At 33.0% G+C, this 20,520-nt stretch overlaps 1 protein-coding gene across 6 annotated transcripts in view; it reads left to right on the forward strand.

The window, feature by feature from the left end:
• LOC109358523 (general negative regulator of transcription subunit 3-like) overlaps positions 267-20,520 on the forward strand; it is a 30,014-nt gene continuing 9,760 nt past the window's right edge. The window contains exons 1-17 of one of the 6 annotated variants that reach the window (XR_002108976.1): positions 267-496; positions 592-723; positions 1,578-1,715; positions 1,845-1,895; positions 2,329-2,418; positions 2,499-2,645; positions 3,207-3,314; positions 6,612-6,683; positions 7,351-8,055; positions 8,835-9,005; positions 9,445-9,610; positions 10,201-10,346; positions 10,977-11,255; positions 11,345-11,479; positions 11,553-11,734; positions 11,969-12,092; positions 14,593-14,597. Coding sequence is in view for 5 of the 6 variants with exons in the window: in XM_019602807.1 (XP_019458352.1) it covers positions 404-496; positions 592-723; positions 1,578-1,715; positions 1,845-1,895; positions 2,329-2,418; positions 2,499-2,645; positions 3,207-3,314; positions 6,612-6,683; positions 7,351-8,055; positions 8,835-9,005; positions 9,445-9,610; positions 10,201-10,346; positions 10,977-11,255; positions 11,345-11,479; positions 11,553-11,734; positions 11,969-12,035 (2,682 nt within the window). In the remaining variant the exon portion in view is untranslated. Of the gene's footprint in view, positions 497-591; positions 724-1,577; positions 1,716-1,844; positions 1,896-2,328; positions 2,419-2,498; positions 2,646-3,206; positions 3,315-6,611; positions 6,684-7,350; positions 8,056-8,834; positions 9,006-9,444; positions 9,611-10,200; positions 10,347-10,976; positions 11,256-11,344; positions 11,480-11,552; positions 11,735-11,968; positions 12,093-12,379; positions 12,615-14,592; positions 14,598-20,520 lie in introns of those variants that run through there. The other 5 variants (XM_019602807.1, XM_019602805.1, XM_019602808.1 and 2 more) reach the window with 5 other exon arrangements.

Raw genomic sequence — 20,520 nt, forward strand, 5'->3', positions numbered from 1 at the left:
TATACTAATAAAATTATCATGAGTAATACAAATAAATAATTTTTACACTATTTTCTAAAAAAAATTAGTTTATGATAGGCTAAAATTTATCATAAGAGTGCTCTAAAATTAATCTACAATCCCAAAAAAACAAATACATTAATAATATATTATTTTAAATATTTATTTATTATTGACTATCTCTGTAAAAAAAAGTAAGTATATAGTGACTGTGTATAATTTTTTAATAGTATACCAAAAAATAAAAATAAAATAAAATTAGACTTGAATCTCCGCATCCTCTAAGGTTAAGTAAGCAATCGAGCACAGAAACAAACCCTAAAGCTAAAATAACTAAAATCCGTAACTGTGATCACTCATATTGAGTGCATTGAATTGAATCGAATTGAGATTCGTCGTATCAATGGGTGCGAGTCGAAAGCTCCAGGGAGAGATCGATCGCGTTCTCAAGAAGGTCCAAGAAGGCGTTGAAGTTTTCGACAGTATCTGGAACAAGGTCCTTATCATTTTCTATATTTTTTTTTTCATTTTCGGTTCCCGAACAAAAATTCACGCGAAAAATGGTGGTTTGGTTCTTTGATATATGTTCAGGTTTACGATACTGACAATGCTAATCAGAAGGAGAAGTTTGAAGCAGATCTCAAAAAGGAGATTAAGAAGCTTCAGAGATACAGAGACCAGATTAAGACTTGGATTCAGTCCAGTGAAATCAAGGACAAGAAGGTGCTTATCATGATGCGTGTTGAATTTTCATTAAAATGCCAAATTATATGTTTGTAATATTAATTTGTACTTATTTTATGTATTGAACATGTTAATTTCCTGCATTATAGACGGGGTTATTTTGGTAAATTTTGCAGAGTTTTCCTTGGAAAGTATAGATAGACTAAATGGTTTTAAATTGTGCGTGGGAAAATTTGGCTGAGTTGCAGTTGCATTTGCAGTCTGGATGAGATTTTGGTTGTGGACATTGCGGGAAAATGTGCCTATATTAGAGGACGCATGTTCAGTTTTCCTTAAAATGCGAAATTTATAGTTTTTAAATATTAGTTTGTAATTTTTTTTTGAGGTATCTCACGTGTTAATGTCCGCATAATAAATTTATAGTATCTTTGTTTTACATCGATTCTTTTTGACATGTTTTAAGTGGAACTTTGGTTGGTGAGAGGAGGTGTGATTTTTTTCAGAATTTCTGTTGGGAATTATAAATAAAATAGTGGTTTTAAAATGAGCTCTGCATTCTGATTATCAAAATCGTGAGAAAATGTGGCTGCAATTGTTGCTGCTGTCTGGCTACAAGCCAGAAATTGTGGTTGTGGACCTCAATTTAAATCTGTTTGCTGGAAAGCTGCATTCTATAGATGTGTGTTCTCGTGAGAGTTATCACATCATACTTTAGTATGAGTCTGAGTGGATTATATTAAACCCATTTATTGAATGATGCTATGTATTGTCCCGTCTGTTACAAGTCTGTCTTTTTCCCCAATGTGACTGTGGTTTGAAATGTTTAAATGTAAATTTTAACTCATATGCTTTGAATTTGACAATACTTTCTCTTTTGACCCATATTGACATAGGTCAGTGCCTCTTACGAGCAGGATTTGGTGGATGCACGCAAGTTAATTGAGCGTGAAATGGAAAGATTTAAGATCTGTGAGAAGGAGACTAAGACCAAAGCATTCTCTAAAGAAGGCTTGGGTCAACAACCCAAGACGGTGAGTTTTTAATCAGGCGATGTGATGATGCCTTTTGTTTTTTCATTTTTTTGGGTTTGTTCTTGCTGTTCAATGATTATGTTTGTCAGTTCTGTGCTGACAAATATGTTGTCTCACTTTTTTTGACAGGACCCGAAAGAGAAAGCAAAATCAGAAACAAGAGATTGGTTGAATAATGTGGTATGAAATCATTTCCTTTGAATTTCTCTGAATTTTGCTTGTGCCCAAAGTATGGCGCTGATACTTGGTCCCGTTTGTAGCTTGTCAATCATCATGCACAAAATCTTTTTCATGCAAATGGTTGACCTTGTTGTTGGGTATCTAATGCTTATGCTTATTGCAACATGATAAAATTTATAGTGCTGGTCGAGTTGTTCAGTGTTGAGACCTTTCCACTTATGGCAAAATCTAAGTTAGTATTGGATCTTATGATCTGCTTCTCTAGCAATGCTCTATTTATATGCTAGTATAGTGCATATTGTCTTGGTTATTCTTGTCTCATTGGTATGTCTATTTGATAATATATTTTTATGCGAGATCTATTAATTTGAATCATGTAAAATCTCTCATCATTTGGAAAATTTCTTTTTATTGTTTTTAAATATTTGAGTAGGTTGGAGAGTTAGAATCTCAGATTGATAGCTTTGAAGCTGAGCTTGAGGGGCTTTACGTCAAAAAAGGAAAGAATAGGCCACCCAGATTGGTACGAAGCAACAGTACATAAATTTTATGAGAATGATTGTTACCTTTCTCGTGGACACTGACATGTTTCTTGTTTCATAGACGCATCTTGAGACATCAATCACTCGGCACAAGGCTCATATAAAGAAATGTGAATTTATCTTGAGGCTACTAGATAATGATGAATTAAGTCCTGAGGAGGTTAATGACGTCAAAGATTTCTTGGATGATTATGTAGAGCGTAATCAGGTTTGTCTTTTTTAATTGATTTTTAAACGCTGGACACTTAGTAGATGTTGATGTGTCTACCCTTTGTATTGTCTTTTTGGAGTTGTTTAGATGGAGGAGATTGGAAGGGAAGATAAGGTTGTAATTTTTCATTTTAATTTTTATGTGGATGTTTCCCTTAAATTTTTCGAAATGAGAGGAATAAAATGAGAGATTATCATGTAACCTGCCAATCACTGCTGCTTCTTTTTTAATGAACATTTTATTAGTTTCTCAATTTATAAATGAAAATTTATTCTTCCCTCTCCCTTCTGCCCCAAACTCCTCCATCCAACCATACCATAATGCTTGATACTATACAAAAATTATGCTTGTTTGAAATATCAAAGTTGTATTAAAATACTTACTCTAGAAAATAGAAATGTCACAACGTGGATCCAAACATCAGTGTAAGCAACAATGTCCGTATGACTGCTCTTCATATATGTCAGCTCTTTTCTCGGAGAACCTTTAACATATCTTAAGATCCATACCACTGCATCCCATTGACTATATTACAATATTTTCCATTTCCTTCCACAGGATGACTTCGATGATTTCACTGATGTTGATGAACTATACAGTTCATTACCTCTAGACAGGGTGGAGACTCTTGAAGATCTTGTCACAATTCCCCCTGGTATTGTTAAGGTATTTGCTTACTTATTATTGCTTTGTTGCAAACACACAGGCTCACCCACAATACATATTGAGGCAGATGTAGATTTGTGTTTAGGGATTGGGATATGTTAATTATTATTTCGTATTGATATTTCCCCCCGAATTTCATAGTGAACTTTCTGTTTTATGGTGCTAAAATCTTATAAACGTCTAAAATAAATCTGATGCATGCTGCCGGTTCTAGCAGTGGAAATAGCTCCTGCAGCGGAGGTAACACTGCAATTTCTCTGAGATCGAGATCAACAGCCAAGAAAACACTGTTTGATCCTGTTCTTCCTAGCTCAAGTTTGATATGATTGTTAGCACGATCAGTCAGCATTGTCAAAAAGCGGCCATGGTGGATGGTGGTGGTGTTTTTTGGCCCACCGCCATTAGCCATTTGGGAATGCCGCCAAATGGCTGTGTCTGCCTTTTGCTTGAAAAAGCCGCCATGGCGGAAATGGCAGAAATAACAGGTTTTGGGGCTCTGGGTCGGGTTTTTTTGGCCCATTTGTGGGTTAAAACCCTAAAAACATTTTATTTCTGGTTGCCTCTCTCCCTCTCCTTGCTTCCTCTCTCTCTCTTAAAACTTGCTGTCTTGCTGCTGACGTCGCCGCTGCTGCTGCAGTTGTTGCCGACGTTGCTGCCCTCTTTCCTTAGGACTGTTGCAGTTTTTATTTCTCTCCCTCTTCCTTCATGCTTCTCTTTTCATCCCTTGCATTAATGTAGTTTATATATTTATTTTTTCAAATTTAGTTTTTTTCTTTCCAGAATTCGATTTTTTTATTTCAGTTTACTTTTTTATAGTTTGTTATTTATTTTCTGTTTGCATTTTATATCTGTGTTTTGCTTTGATTTTTAGTTGTGGGTCTTTACTAGACTTGTTAGTATTGTTTATTTTACTTTTTAGTATATCTATTTTTAATCATCTAGTGATCTTATGAAGTTAGGAGACATCAATACTTAATTATTTTTATTAAACTTTATGTTATTGTTTGATTTTTGTTTTATTGTATTATTATTTTATTTTTTTATATTATGTTTTATTTATTTATTTTTTGTCAACCGCCATGATATCCGCCATTTGCCTGCAATGCCATGATGGCTGAATTTTGGCAACCGCCATCTGCTATGGACAACACTGCGATCAGTTTAGCTGAGAAAATGTGATGGAATTTCAGAGTTTTGCACAAAATGAAGAACTCCGTTAGCATTTAGAACTGCTAGCTTGAACTGGCTCCAAATGAGATAGTTCTTTTCTGTAAGTTCGGCAATTGGTAGGGGAAGAGGAAGCAAGGGTGAAATTGCCTGAACTTGAGAAGCAGAAGACGGGCATGGTGGAGAGTTTGCAGCCATAGGTGGATCAGTTTCAGCGTCAGCCACGGAGGCAATTGATTCCATCTGAAAACTAGAAACTAAAATAGAACGAGAGAGAGAGAGAGAGAACTAGAAACTGAATTGTATTATTTTCTTCAATTCAGAAAGTTATTACACAATGATGGTTAGGCTTCTATTTATTGAAGCAGTGGCAGTTACATAATTGGCAGTTAGAGGTTTGTGTAACTGCCTTCTAGCTAAACTAGTGTCTCGAACTCTGCAATAAGCTAAACTGTTATAGTCCCTAACAGTTATTCTCTAGTACACTGCATACATTATACACTCCTTGAGCCTCATGCACTACTTCATTCTTTTCATTATTACTTTCCCATTGTGCCGGGTGTTTAGTTTGTTAAGAACAATATATTAGGGTGATGAGAGAAGGAAAAAAGAAGGAATAAGGATGACTGTAATATAAATTCATTAAAAGAAAAGATGGACTCAAGAAGTTTCAAAAGAAGGAAGCGAAAGAGTCCACCAAGAATAACAAGGATCGCTTCACTTGCCATGAGTGTGGAAAGGTAATCTATTTTTAATCATCTAGTGATCTTATGAAGTTAGGAGACATCAATACTTAATTATTTTTATTAAACTTTATGTTATTGTTTGATTTTTGTTTTATTGTATTATTATTTTATTTTTTTATATTATGTTTTATTTATTTATTTTTTGTCAACCGCCATGATATCCGCCATTTGCCTGCAATGCCATGATGGCTGAATTTTGGCAACCGCCATCTGCTATGGACAACACTGCGATCAGTTTAGCTGAGAAAATGTGATGGAATTTCAGAGTTTTGCACAAAATGAAGAACTCCGTTAGCATTTAGAACTGCTAGCTTGAACTGGCTCCAAATGAGATAGTTCTTTTCTGTAAGTTCGGCAATTGGTAGGGGAAGAGGAAGCAAGGGTGAAATTGCCTGAACTTGAGAAGCAGAAGACGGGCATGGTGGAGAGTTTGCAGCCATAGGTGGATCAGTTTCAGCGTCAGCCACGGAGGCAATTGATTCCATCTGAAAACTAGAAACTAAAATAGAACGAGAGAGAGAGAGAGAGAACTAGAAACTGAATTGTATTATTTTCTTCAATTCAGAAAGTTATTACACAATGATGGTTAGGCTTCTATTTATTGAAGCAGTGGCAGTTACATAATTGGCAGTTAGAGGTTTGTGTAACTGCCTTCTAGCTAAACTAGTGTCTCGAACTCTGCAATAAGCTAAACTGTTATAGTCCCTAACAGTTATTCTCTAGTACACTGCATACATTATACACTCCTTGAGCCTCATGCACTACTTCATTCTTTTCATTATTACTTTCCCATTGTGCCGGGTGTTTAGTTTGTTAAGAACAATATATTAGGGTGATGAGAGAAGGAAAAAAGAAGGAATAAGGATGACTGTAATAAACTAAAGAATGTGTTATTATACATGAAGCTAATATTCCTATTTAAATTGATAAGTAAGTCAAGTACGAGAGTCAGTCTTGGTGTGATGGTAAGGTTGTTGTCTTGTGACCATGGATATGGGTTCCTGGAAGGGCTGCATATATTTACCTTTCCTGAATCTTACCAGCTGGGAGAGTCATCCAGTATGCACCCTTTAATTATGTCAAGTACCTTGTACTACTAATACAAACTCAAACCCATTAACAATAAGACTATTGACCTAATAACCTTAATATCTCAGACAGTTCCCTTGTTACATGTAAGCAACACATAAAAGAAAAGTACAAAACCTTTTTAATCAGGAAGCTATCACCAAGAAAGAAAGAGAAACTCAGCACAATAGTTGATGCTAAACCATCCAAGCATCTGTTTGTGTCTGACGTAATTGATATTTTATGCTAACATTTCCTTTATGTTAACATGTAAGAATAATCCTTTATGGAAATCTTAATTTATTATGTCTTCTATCAGGTAACACCTGGTCTTCTGTCTAAGAATACTGTGGCAACATCAGCATCAGCATCCGCATCACAAACATCTGTATGTGTTTCTAGTTTCTATGACCAGAAAATATTTTGTAGTTGAATGTTGTAAATTGAAACAGAAGTATATTGTTTTATAAATATTTCTGTCGAGTTCATTCTTTTCTGTAGTTTATTTTACTCTATCTTGATACCCTTGCAAGGTGTTTCATTGTGTAGATGAGCCCTACACTCTTTTAATTGTATTTTGGTATGTGATAAGGATTCATTGCTTCATTCCGAAGTACTTGTGGATCGGGATTATAGTTGTTAATGAGATGCTTATTGTGCTATTTGAAGTGGTATTGTATGATACATGCTGTAACAGAGTAACAAATAGCGTTAAGAACTTAATTTAAAATATGTATTTACCTATGACACGAAGAAAACACTCAACATAATAATTTTAACAATATTAATATGGCATGTGGCCCTAGATACCAAGTTAAACAATTACAGATGATGTGATCCAATAGCATCGCATTAAGAATAATAGTAGTTGTAGTGAAGGGTGGGATCCCGACTGGTCTTTCACAAAGTGGATGCAACTGATACTGGTCTAGCTATTTTTTTTTTTTTGGATCAATTCATCTTGTTATGTTTTGCCATTTAAATAGATGGACATTATTGTTGATTCCCTTTTCCATGAAACTTTGACTTCTAATGATCACGATGCTTCTGTCCAGGAGCAAGCTGATGACACAGCATCACAGGATAGCAACTCAGACATTGTTCCAAGAACTCCACCTTCTAAGAATAGTGGAATTAGTTCTCCTGCTTCAACACCTACTGGGAACCATGCTACTCCTGTTTCTGTGAATGTTTATGCTCATAACTTGTCCAGTGCACCAGCTGTTGCATCAGTCTTACCTGGTTCAAACTCTGTTCGGAACCCCTTGGAGAATACTAATGCTGCCAATTCTTCATCTTCTATAAATCAGTCTACCTCTGTCAAAGAAGAGATTAATAGCTTCCCTGTCCGAAGACCATCTCCATCACTTTCTGATGCAGCACTTGGGAAGGACACTGTCAGAAACAACCTATCAAATCAAGTAACAGCTAGTATCCCCCTTGGTTCTGGTAATATGGTTTCCAGCAATGGGCCCCTTGGTTCGGTCCCTTCAGCCTCTGAAATAACCAAGAGAAACATGCTGGGAGCTAATGATAGAATTGGAAGTAGTGGGATAGTGCAACCTCTTGGATCCCCCCTAAGTAATAATAGATATATCCTACCTCAGGCTGTGAGGGCTAATGATGGCACTGCCTCAGCTGACTCTATTACTGTTAATGAAGCTCCAGCTGTGTCTGCGACAGGGAGAATTTTCTCCTCTCCTGTGGTTCCTGGTATTCAGTGGAGACCTGGAAGCCCTTTCCCGAATCAGAATGAAGTGGTAAATTTTTTTTGTCTTAAATTTTGATTTGCGATTTAGTGGGCGACTGTATTGGTTTGCAAGTTGTTTATGTTTATTTATAGACAAACAGCAGTGAGAAGAGTTATGTGCAATTGAATGTGTTGTTATATTGGTAGCTATGTAGTTAGTTACTATAAGATATCATGTTTCTAGGTCAAAATCAAAGCTACAAACTAAACTTGTGCATCTAACATCTAGAATCAGCATGTTTTAAAGTCCAAACATAGTGAAGTGAGTGTAGTCAAATTGTGAATTATCATTTTTTTTCTAATTTTTTGTTTCACATATCATATCATTTTGAGGGTGAGCCGTGGAGTAATGGTAAGGTTGTTGCTTTGTACTTACAGGTCACAAGCTCAAATCTTAACAAACCCAAACCCATTAACAATAAGACTATTGACCTAATAACCTTAATATCTCATGATTTTTATAGCTTTGGTGATCTTCCCCTAATTTGATAAATTTGCTTCTGCTATGTGTATATGCATGAATGTATTACATGGACAAGTTTGTATCTCTACAAGCATATGTGATGCTTGAATGCATTTAGATGGGAAGTAACTGCATGGGTGCATATTCTACCTAAATGGGTAGGTTACCAAATGCCATACTAAGTTACTAACCACTACAAATAGTTCATTCAGTATCCAGACTGTATTTTTTCCCCATTGTTGTTATTGATAGGTTGAACGAAAGAATCAACTTCTGTATTATGTTAATTGTTACTTTTTAAGGGATTTATCAATTTTGAAATTCAGGGGCAGCTTCGTGCCAGAACTGAAATAGCCCCAGATCAAAGGGAAAAGTTTTTGCAGAAGTTTCAGCAGGTGCAGCAGCAAGGGCACAGTACCCTTCTTAATATGCCCTCTCTCATTGGTGGAAATCAAAAGCAGTTTCCTGCCCAGCAGCACAATCCCCTTCTACAGCAGGTATTCTTTTTTTGTATGGCTTCTCTTTGCTTATTACTATTAGACACTTCGTAGTTTGCACCTCTTGATATTTTTGCAAGTAAAATTGAATTAAATTTTTATTATTATATGTTTTTTCTGTTTTCTTTTAGTTTAAATTTTGTACCCGATAATTTGTCTGATTATGGTTGGATATGGGACTTGTTTTATGATAGGTAGCATCTCAATGTTTATTGTTACGAATATCGCATTTTACACGTCTAAGTTTTTATGATTGTGCTCATTCTAGAAGCTTTTATTTCCTTGTTAATTTTCATTCGTTATATACTCTTCTGTTATTAACTCTATCTGATTGATATATTAACTTTTATGTGAAATGATAATATACAGTTCTCTCTGTGACTGGATTTTTTCTGCATCAGCAGAATATATTTTGCATGACATGCTATAATATGTGCAGTTTAACTCTCAAGGATCGTCTGTTTCTTCTGAATCTGCTATGGGACTCGTAGTCCAATCACCAGGTCTTAGTGGTATTTCTTCTGCTTCGTTACAGCAGCCACCCAATTCTGTTCATTCCCCTTCTAGTCAACAGCCATTGATATCAGGTGTTTCCAAAGATGCAGGTATGTTTGTGTTCTTCTGGATAAACTTTCCCCTATTTTCTTTACTTCCTTTTTTCTTGTTTCAGCATGAGAGACTGTATTGAGTAGTATGCTTTTATCTAGATGAATGGTGGTTCCCAATTTACACACCTGCATTATTCAGCTATGAATGTTTTGCACCTTTACTGATCAATACTGAAGACATTTTAATTACCGCCTTTTCAATCAAGGGAAGATTACTAAAGGAATGCCTGATAAAAATTTAATGAAGAGATAAACAGTGATGATTCTGTGTTGTTCCTTGATAGTATATGTTGTTTCAGGAGTTTCTTTTTTTTTCAAAAATAATATTAAAAAACCTGAAGCGTATGTCAATATGATAAGTTCTAGTTTTCAACCAGATCATTGAGGTAGTAAGTCAAGCAGGAACAACATATCTGCCTAGTACAGCTGTGAATTGAATTTGCATATTACTGTAATAATGACTGGATCAATATCAATATGTTGGCACATATGTTCTAAGAATAAATTAATTATTAATGATTACAAAAAATATACCAAGATTTATTTATGATGGAAGATGGGGCATATATCATTTTTTTATTCTGCAGATGTTGGCAATTCTAAGGTTGAAGAACAGCAGCAACATCAGAATTTTCCCGATGAGTCAGCTACTGAATCTACTGTTGCTACTGAGATTGGCAAAAACCTCATGAATGAAGATGATTTGAAATCAGCATATGCTGTAGATTCTCCTGTATTCTGACTAACTCCTAGGCATTTTATATTAAGATATATCACTCTTTTTCATACCTTGCATGATTATATATCCATGTTCATGTACATTTTATGCTTTCTAGTTTCTACTTTCCTGTGCTTATCAGGCTAGTTTTCTATTAACAAATCCTGGGATTATAAGCTGGGAAAAGCAGTGGGTCAAATTTCCTAGTTTTGGATTAGGTATTAGGAAATGGACTAAAGAAAGTTACACTTGCAATTATGTTATAGGTGAGTGAGTTTTGTATAAATGGCATTCAATTTGGGAAAAGCAGTTACTTTTTTTTCCATTCAATTTGGCATGCAATTATGTTATGGGAAAAGCAGTTACTTTTTCCCCCTTCCAATTTAGTTGTTATAGGTTTGTGAATTTTGTATAAATGGCATTCAATTTGGAAATAAGATGGATAATTCTATTGTAGTACTTCAATCAATCAAGGTGGTCAGAGTTATGGACCGAGTTGAAATAACCTAGCTTTACCTGATTTGTGTGTAGGAAATTTGCATTTTCATCTATGTGCATCTGATGTGGAAAGACAGTTTGTGTGTGTCTGTTTGTGTAATGAACTCATGGATGATCTGACTTGGCTATATGTTATTTGTGCTAAAGGCAGGAGTATCTGCCTCTCTTACTGAGCCTCATCAAACTTCCAGAGATGTTGATTTGGGTCCTGGTCAACCTTTACAATCCAATCAACCTACAGGTAACCTTGGTGTCATTGGAAGAAGAAATGGTGCTGATCTAGGAGCCATTGGCGATAACTTTAGTGGATCAAGTGTAAATTCTGGTGGAGTTCGTGAACAATTATATAATTTGGAAATGCTTGAGGCGGCTTACCACAGACTTCCGCTGCCAAAAGACTCAGAACGTCCTAGGACATATACTCCTGTATGCATTGCCAGTTATATTCATAAGTTCATTGAATTATGTCAATCAAATGAATTTTCTTTTCCCTTTTTGTTTTGGTGTTTCTGCAGAGGCACCCAACGATAACACCACCCAGTTATCCTCAAGTACAGGCACCTGTTGTTAATAATCCTGCCTTTTGGGAAAGAGTAGGTCTTGAACCATTTGGCACCGATACCCTATTCTTTGCGTTTTATTATCAACAGGTACTTCAACTTTCTGTGTGATTCATGTTATTCTGTTATTCAATCATATGGGCTCATCATCTATTTTCTACAGAACACATACCAACAGTATTTGGCTGCAAAGGAGCTAAAGAAGCAGTCATGGAGATACCACAGAAAGTATAACACATGGTTTCAGCGCCATGAAGAGCCCAAAGTTGCCACAGATGAATATGAGCAAGGAACATATGTGTACTTTGATTTCCATATTGCAAATGATGACCTGCAACATGGGTGGTATGTCAAGTTTACTTATTCATGTTATTTGCAGGCATAGTTTTAACATACATAGGTACACTGGTGTCAAGTTAGAAAGATAAAACATCATTGTTATTATTTAAACTAAATTCGTATTTACAATTGATTGCATTTTCAAGTTCTCGCTTTCTGGTTAAATCCATGAAATTAATGATTTCTAATATTGCACTTCTGGTTATCCTGACCTGTCTACACCTTGATGTGGTTATTCAGGTGTCAAAGAATCAAGACTGAATTCACTTTTGAGTATAATTATCTTGAAGATGAGCTTTTTGCTTAGAAGATGCCATTTGGTAACAATGTATCTTCATGGTTCTTTTTGTTTCTTTGTGCGTATGTTCCTGAAAGATTGATTTGAATTGAATGAGAGTGATATTTCATCCTCTTTGATTATTTATATAGGGTATATATAATATGAGAATCAAATGCCTTAATTTTAGAGAACATAGAATTGTCCTAATTACAGCTTTCCCTGTCTAATTTTGGCATCGAAATTATATTTGACATCGAGCCACCTTTTTTTCATTGTTATGCTTTCTCATTTTGGCCGACTAGTCTTTATTCTCCTCAGTCATTTGTAGTCTGGTTTACTAAGATTGTTTTCTTGGTTTCTAATCAAACCAGTCCATGTCATTGCAGGTAATTCGGAAAATTGTTTGGGAATGTTGACAGGAAAATTATCTGTTATTCAATGCATATAATGAATTTGGTAGTGTTAAGAATCTGGTTTGTTGATGATTGCATGTTAAGATTCTTGAACAAGTCACAATTGGTTGTTTGCTTTGGACATATAGTTCAAACATGGAGTTATATTCAAATCAGACATAAATTTAAGAAAAAATGGGTGCAATGTGTAGATTATGAGTTTAATATTTATGTTGTAATAGTTTTATATGTTGTTAGCGCATCATCTACTATTCATGTATTATCTATCATTGATTCTTAAATTAAAGTAATACATATGAATAGTTGATGATGTACTGACTTTTGTAAAAATCTTTACATAATCCAGATATTAAACTCAACTATTATTCCCTTGTTATTTGCCTCTTTGAAAAAATAGTTTATTTAAAAGTTCAAGAAAATGTTATTGACTACTTTTCCAATCAGGCCCTTAGAATAAAATAACTACTTTCACAATAACAAAAATAATTCATGAACTAATATTGATGATGATTAATATTAGAGATAAAGGATAGATATGAATTACAAAAAAAATCTTATATAAGTTAGCTGTATTAATTAACATCACTGGTATGTGTGTTTAGTGACATAGAAATGAGTAAAATATCTATGCATGATTTACACAGTTTTTATATTATCTACTGTTCACTTAAATTGTTTTTTAAAAGTTAATAATGATTAAATATAAAAGATAAATAATGTATTGATCGAACTCATACTATTAGAGTGCATACATTTTTTATCTCTAGAAATACACCGTCAAACAAAGTAGAGTTTAAACACCAGTGTTACTACCCAAAAAAGCCATTGATCACATTTAATGTCAGACAACTCTCCAAATTGAGTTAACTCCTGGTGTCATAAAAATATTAGCGAAATCCAATTCTGGAAATACAACTTTCCACTTTTTTTACTACCCAAGGTTTCAATATATTTCGAAATCGAAAGGGACAAATGTAAAATACATGTGTAAAACTTAGGTGATATGGGTAAATATAAACAGGGGTGTTTTGTTTTATTTGTATTGCTTTTCAGACACAAAAAAAAATCATCTGACCAATTATTTACAATCTGATTTGTTTATATTAAGATGTCGGATGTAATCCAATTTACATATTATATATGGTTTTGGCTTGGTTTAAAAAGATTTTTTTATAAAAGATTCACATTGCACTTTCATTCAAAACTCTTAAAATATGATTAAATATTAAGCAAGATATGTTTTAAAAAATATTAAGTGTAATTCAGAAGAAAAAACAAACAATATGAGCAGGGAAAAACATTGACAAAAAAAGTGTCCAGCAAAAACATTGTTCAGCCACAGCAAAACCGAAGGAAAAAGTTGTCTTAGCAACAATAAAACAACAGTAAAAACAATGTTCAGCAAGACAGCCACAAGACAACAACAGCAGCACCTAAATTAACATAATTTTAACAATATGATCACAAAATAACGGCAACAACATACAACTTATACTACTAATTCAAATGGGCATGACCCTCTTCTAGCTTTTGATCTTTTTCAAAAGCTCATATTGTGAACTTACCACACAATACTTATTTTTCTCCACCCTCTTCAATCTTACTTTGGTCCGGTATGAATCCTACAGTTGGAATTAAGAAATCAAATCAGATCCATCAATTTTTAAAAATAAAATCCAATACAATCTAATCATATTTCGTTGTTAGTTTTATTTTTATGCCGGTATAGATTTAAATAATTATGATATGCCTTGTTCCAATATAACATATAATGTTATGCAGAAAGTTTAACAATTGAACAAATGATTTTAAAACATGAATACAATGTAACTAAAGAATCCTATTAAGTTTTCATATATTTCTCATGATTAATTTCTTATCATCAGTTCTATCCAAATTCCAATACGGCAATACGTTTTAAGTGCTACAGTGCTTACTCCGCTCTCTGCAACGTGTTTTTCCTAATATTTTTTAACTCTTTCATTTTTTTTCTTAAATTTGCACACATGTAATTAGTCGCATTAGTTTTATACTTCGATAGTATGTAGTTTGATACACAGTGTACTGAAAAATTAGTAAGGAGGAGTATTTCACTGAAAAGTGAAGTAAACTTTTTGGAACATAAATTAAGAGAGGTTATTAAATTAGGCGGGAAAAAGTATGTAAATAAGTAAGAGTGTAGTTTGAAAAAATGCATATAATTCATCTCATATAAGTTTGAATACTTAATTTTGTCCGACTCATTATCCTCAAATATTTTTAAAAAAAAGTTGTAAACATTAGAGCTAAAATATATAAAAATGTGATCACTGTTAGAAAAATTAATCATATTTGAGTGGACATACCCCTAGCATAAGGGAACTAAAATAAGTCTGATGGAGAAAACATTTCTTGTCCATGGCACACCCGGAAATATTAGCTTATGAGTGATAGCAATTAAAGAAGCATCTTGACTAAGTATGAGAAGTATGATGCAGTGTTCTTAAAGCTGAACTGGAAATCAAATTAGGAAATGTTTTGTTTCAGGTCTTACCGGTTTAACTAGTTAACCGGTCAGACTGAAAGGTGTTATAACTATAAATAATAATATTAAAAAAATAAGAATGTATATTAAGTAAAAAGTTAAAAAAATAAAAAATTAATCAATTAGACAAATAAATATGATGGATCATGTCTATTTCTTATTTATTTAACAATTTAATCATAAGCTCAATACCAATAGCCCACATCCATTAAACTTAACCCTAAAATTGCAAAACAAAACCTAAGATAACCACTGAATTATTGCACATTTTGGATGGACGGCAGTTTGGTTTCTATGGGTGGAGCGAATGGGTTAGTTTAACATTTTTTTTTCTTCATCACTATTTAACATCTCTTCATGGTGTTTCAAAACAAAACCAAGATACCAGTTTTTTCCTTTCACATTACCCCTCAGATCTCTTCAACCTGTTTCATCAACCATCATCTATGTTTCTACTATTTTTGTGAATTCGTGATTTTCTTCATTTTTTTAGTTTTTAATGCAAAGTATCTAGGTAACAATTCAACTTATTCCACTTATTACCGATTCAACTTGATTGAACTGTTTTCTGAATGGTTCAAAACGGTCTAACAAGGAGTTTCTTTAAGATATGAAATGTGACCATTGTTGCATTCGGTTAGCGGTTGGGCTGCATAACATTGGTATAATCAACTATGTGTTTACTTGGTTAATTGTCCTTTTTGTAGCATTATTTAGAGCTTCCAGAATGGGCATTAAATGATTCTACAATGTCTCACTATATAATTTCGTAATGTCTCATTACATGATTTATAAACCAATGAATTAATTTTAGAAGTTGTTGGTAACCAAAGGTTTTCTAACTGTCAATTAAGAATCGAACAATCAATTGGATAAAAATAGTTATGGGATAATTAAAAATAAAGACTAAGAATATTTATGGTAAAGACACTCTAAAAATAACAAGGATGTCCCTTTTATCATTTTTGTTATTTTGAACTTGTTGTATTTTTAATTTTTTTGTTAAAAATATGTCCGACAAAATTGAGTGTTTATATTTTTCCTTCTTTATTTGTTGCTTACTTAATAACAATCAATCATAGGCTTGAGTGTTATCGGGGTAAGTAACCAATAAAGAAATGAATATCAATTTTGTTGAAAATAATGTACGGGCAATGCTTTTAAAATGAGAATGCAGGTCTGAGCAGTAACAGATCTCAGAGACCTAAATTAAAAAATAGAATACATGTTGCCATATTGAGAAATCTCATAGACATAAATTAAATGAGAACTAAAGTTGGGTTACTGCTTGATCTTAGGGTCATAAATTAAAATGAGAATCTATGTCGGGTAACTGTCGGATCACATAGGTAAAAATTAAACGAGAGTGCAGGTCGAAGTTACTCTTGGATCTCGGATACATACATTAAAAGGAGAGCACATGTCGGGGTACCACTAGATCACAAAGACAAAAATTAAGGACAACATCATTTTCGAAAAAACGTTCTTAAGTTTGAATCTAGTAACATCATAACATTTTGAAATCTTAGTTTGACAATATCTTTTATGATATAACTTTGATAGACCACCTATGACAGTGTGATTATGCAAGAATAATGCATGCTTTGCATATATTATTGTTTGGGAGTATGCTTTATAATGCTTGAAACACCTCTTGATGCATGAGTATGTATTGATTTGAATTAGTGATATGCTTCAAAATATGTATGTATGTCCTGAATGAGGTATAATTGATGAAAATAGTTTGTTTTTGCGTGAAAAATAGTATATGAACCACAATTATTGAATGTGTATATTAAAATAACATTGAGCATCTGAAAATTTTGGATTTGAATTTTTTAGTTGATTAATTTGCCTTGAAAACGATTCTTCAGTCTCCTTTGCAAGTTTTTGACTTAACATTGCTCTCATTTTCTTATGTCACTCTTGCAAGTTTTCAATCTAGTACATTTTCTTCTTTATTGCTTTCTTTTTATTTTATTGTTTCTACATATCTTGTTTTTTTTAATTGTGAACAAACTCAGGCATTACAGTCTTAGGTGCATTTGAGTGTAGGTCACCCATGAAGCTTGAAGGTGATAATATAAGATCTTGGCCCTACTTGGTTGAGGGGTTATGGATGATCCATGATCATCAACTTCAACATTGACCCAAAGGCTAAAAGTTTGAATTGTGAGAGAAATGAAGATGAGAGGAATTATGGTGCACATGTTGATGATGTTGTTGATTATGATGACGATGATGACGAGCTATAAGTTGGGTCATTATACTTCATGTACTTCTTCACTTGATCTTGATGCTTGCACATCTCCTATGGTTCTCTTACACCAACCTCGTGAAAGCTTTTTGTGAATGCCATGAAATTGTAATGATTAGATTTAAGTTGTTGAATATCCAAGGCATGATTGAAACTTGTAATTAGATGAGGGGGCATTTTTTTAATATGAATATAAGATGGTTAGCATGAAGATGTTATTAAAATGGTTATATATCTTGCATCTCTCAAGGCAATATGTATATGGAATAGCATGATTTTACACGAGGGGATGACATCATTTTGGAGACAAAAATGTTTGGCATCTTTGTAACGTTTTATTAAACGCTTTCATAACGTTTCATTAAAAGATTCCACAATATCTCATTAAATGATTTCGAAATGTCGTATAAAATGATTTTTTAAAATCGGTGAATTAATTAAGACAAAATCATTGGTGACCATATGTTTTATAACTACGGATTAAGAATTGAAAAGTCAAAGTAGATAAAAATGATTCTAAGACAATTAAAAACAATGACCCAAGGAATATTTACAAAATCTCTTGTATGATACGGATACTTCAAAAATAATTAGAATGCTCTCTTTTTTCAACTCTTTTTATCTTTTGTAAAAAATATGCCGAACAAAGTTAGGTGTTCACGTTCAGGTCATATACCTTTGTTGTGCATGTAATCAAGTCTGGCACTACACCAACATGCATTTTTGGTTTACCATTATCTTCTTTTCCCAGTTTATTAGCACACCAACCTACATTGTGGTATATTATTATCTTATTTTCTCAAGTTTCGGCAGTACGCTGACCTATGATCTTAGTTTATCTTTATCTCTTGTTCCCAAGTTCCGCCGGTACATTGACCTACATTCTTGGTTTACCCGATTCTTCATTACCCATGTTCTGGTAACATAATAACATACGCTCTTGGTTTACCTTTATCTTCTTTTCTTAAGTTTCGACAATATGCCGACATGAGTTCTTGGTTTACCCTTATCTTCTTTTCCCAAGTTCCTTCGCACACAACCATGCGTTCTTGGTTTATCTTTATCTTTTTTTCTCAAGTTCCGGCATTATATCAACATGTATTCTTGGTTTAATCTTATCTTCTTTTCCTAAGTTTTGAAAGTGCACTGATATGTGTTCTTGATTTATATTTGCTTTTATGTTTCGGGGTTCAGATAGTATATCGACTTGTATTCTTGGTTTATTATCATCATCCTATTTTCCAAATTCTCGCATTACACCAACCTCCATTCTTCGTTTATCCTTATCTCTTTTTCTCGAGTTCCTGCAATACAATGGCCTACATTCTTGGTGTTTTATTCTCCTAGGTTCCAACAATACCATGCCCTACGTTCCTAGAGTATTATTTCTTTCCCAAGTTCTGCTAATACATTGACCTACACTTTATGTTGTTTTTTTCCTTTTCTCGAATTCCACCTGTACCTAGACATGTATTATTGGAGTATTTTCTTAGGTTTCGGCAACACATCGATCTGTGTTCCTAGGGTATAATTCATTTTCCCAAGTTTTGACATTACTCCAACTTGTATTCTCTATGTCTCAATAATATTCTCAAGTTCCGATAGTACCCCCAACTTTTATTCTTGACTCATGATTAAAGCTTAGTTCAAATTAAGATGTGGCACTCGCATTTAGATGACAAAGCGTTGTGAGGCAAGTCTCATTTACATTGATAAAATCAACGTTCATTTCCTTACAAGTTAAGTACTATGATAATACTAAAATCTCGACTTGCTTACTACCCAACAAACAACAAGTAAAGAGCGGCGGCACATATGAACACCTAGTTTTGCTGGGCTCATTATCCTCACATATTTTTAAAGCAACAATAACAAATATTAAAAGCTAATATATGTGTGTGATTACTTTCATAAAAAATTAATGAGATTTGATTTCATAAAAAGGTAAATTAAGGATTGTAATTTGAAATAAATCAAACAAGTGAAACCAATTTAATTTTTTTTATATCAATCTGATATCAAAGCACTAATAAGTCAATCCAATAAAATAAAATCAAGGAGTACAAATAAAGTTTTTTTTTTTTCAAATTTCACATTCATTTAGTTTTTTAAATAAAAAAATAATATCTTAAACAAATTTTATAAGTCATTATGGACTTAATAAATGAGGGATACCATTTTAAAAAGACATGTACCAAAATTCAAAATTAAAAAATGTTTTAATAATATTAGTAGAAGTAATTATATATTAAACTATGATGTCAACAATTGATAATAATAAAGAAATAAATATATTTCTTTAATGATATGTAATAAATAAATGGTAATATATTTTAGAGTAAATATCCATTTAGTCCCTCATGTTTTTCGAGCTTACGATTTGGTACCTCGGAAATTGAAAAACCCAAAATGGTTCACAAAAATTTTAAATATGGTCAAATTAGTCCTTTTTATGGTCAAATTAATCTCTACCAGATATTGTAAAACATGCTAAAAGAACTAATTTGACTCACATTTAAAATTTATGGGAACCATTTTAAGTTTTTCAAAATTTGAATGGCCAAATTGGTAAGGTCGAAAAACATGAAGTACTAAAATAGGTATTTACTCTATATTTTAGAATATGTCTTTTATATTTTAATAAATAATAAATTTATTTTTCGAATAAAAAATATGTTTAACTTATTTTTTGATTAATTCCCCAAAACAAATAAAAACTTTTAGGTAATTAATAGTTACAATGAATAACTCCTTCAATGGAAACAAAGGATGTTGATAAATAAAAAGTATAAGTATTTATCAACTAAATTAAAAGTTTAAGGAAAAACGAATTAAGGATGAAGGAATGGTCGTGAGTATTTGCTAATTGTCCTCAATGCATATTTGAGTTATTCCACCATGCCACTTTTGTTCTAAAAATAAATAAAACACACCAAACAAACATTTTCAACATATAAATATGTAGTCTTGATTCTCTACTACTCATAGAGATAAGTATGAGCAAAATATAATTTTGCGAGACACAAAAATAAAATACATTTTTTTAATATAAAATAAATAAACAAAACCATCAAATATTTGAAGAGTGTAAATTAGTCCATACTCTTAGTTGGGGTAGGGCTGGTAAGGAACCGAACCAATTCGGTATTTGTTCGAAATTCGATTCGTTATTTAACTCGATAAGCTTGGTTCATGAAACAAATGAGCCAAACTTGAGCTGGAAATTGAGCTCGTTAAATAAATGAGTTGTACTTAAGCTAGATACAATTTGACTTGTTAGGTTCATAAGCTAGCTCGATATATATATATATATATATA

The sequence above is a fragment of the Lupinus angustifolius genome, chromosome LG10, assembly GCF_001865875.1.
Source record: "Lupinus angustifolius cultivar Tanjil chromosome LG10, LupAngTanjil_v1.0, whole genome shotgun sequence".
Lineage (NCBI taxonomy): Eukaryota > Viridiplantae > Streptophyta > Magnoliopsida > Fabales > Fabaceae > Lupinus > Lupinus angustifolius.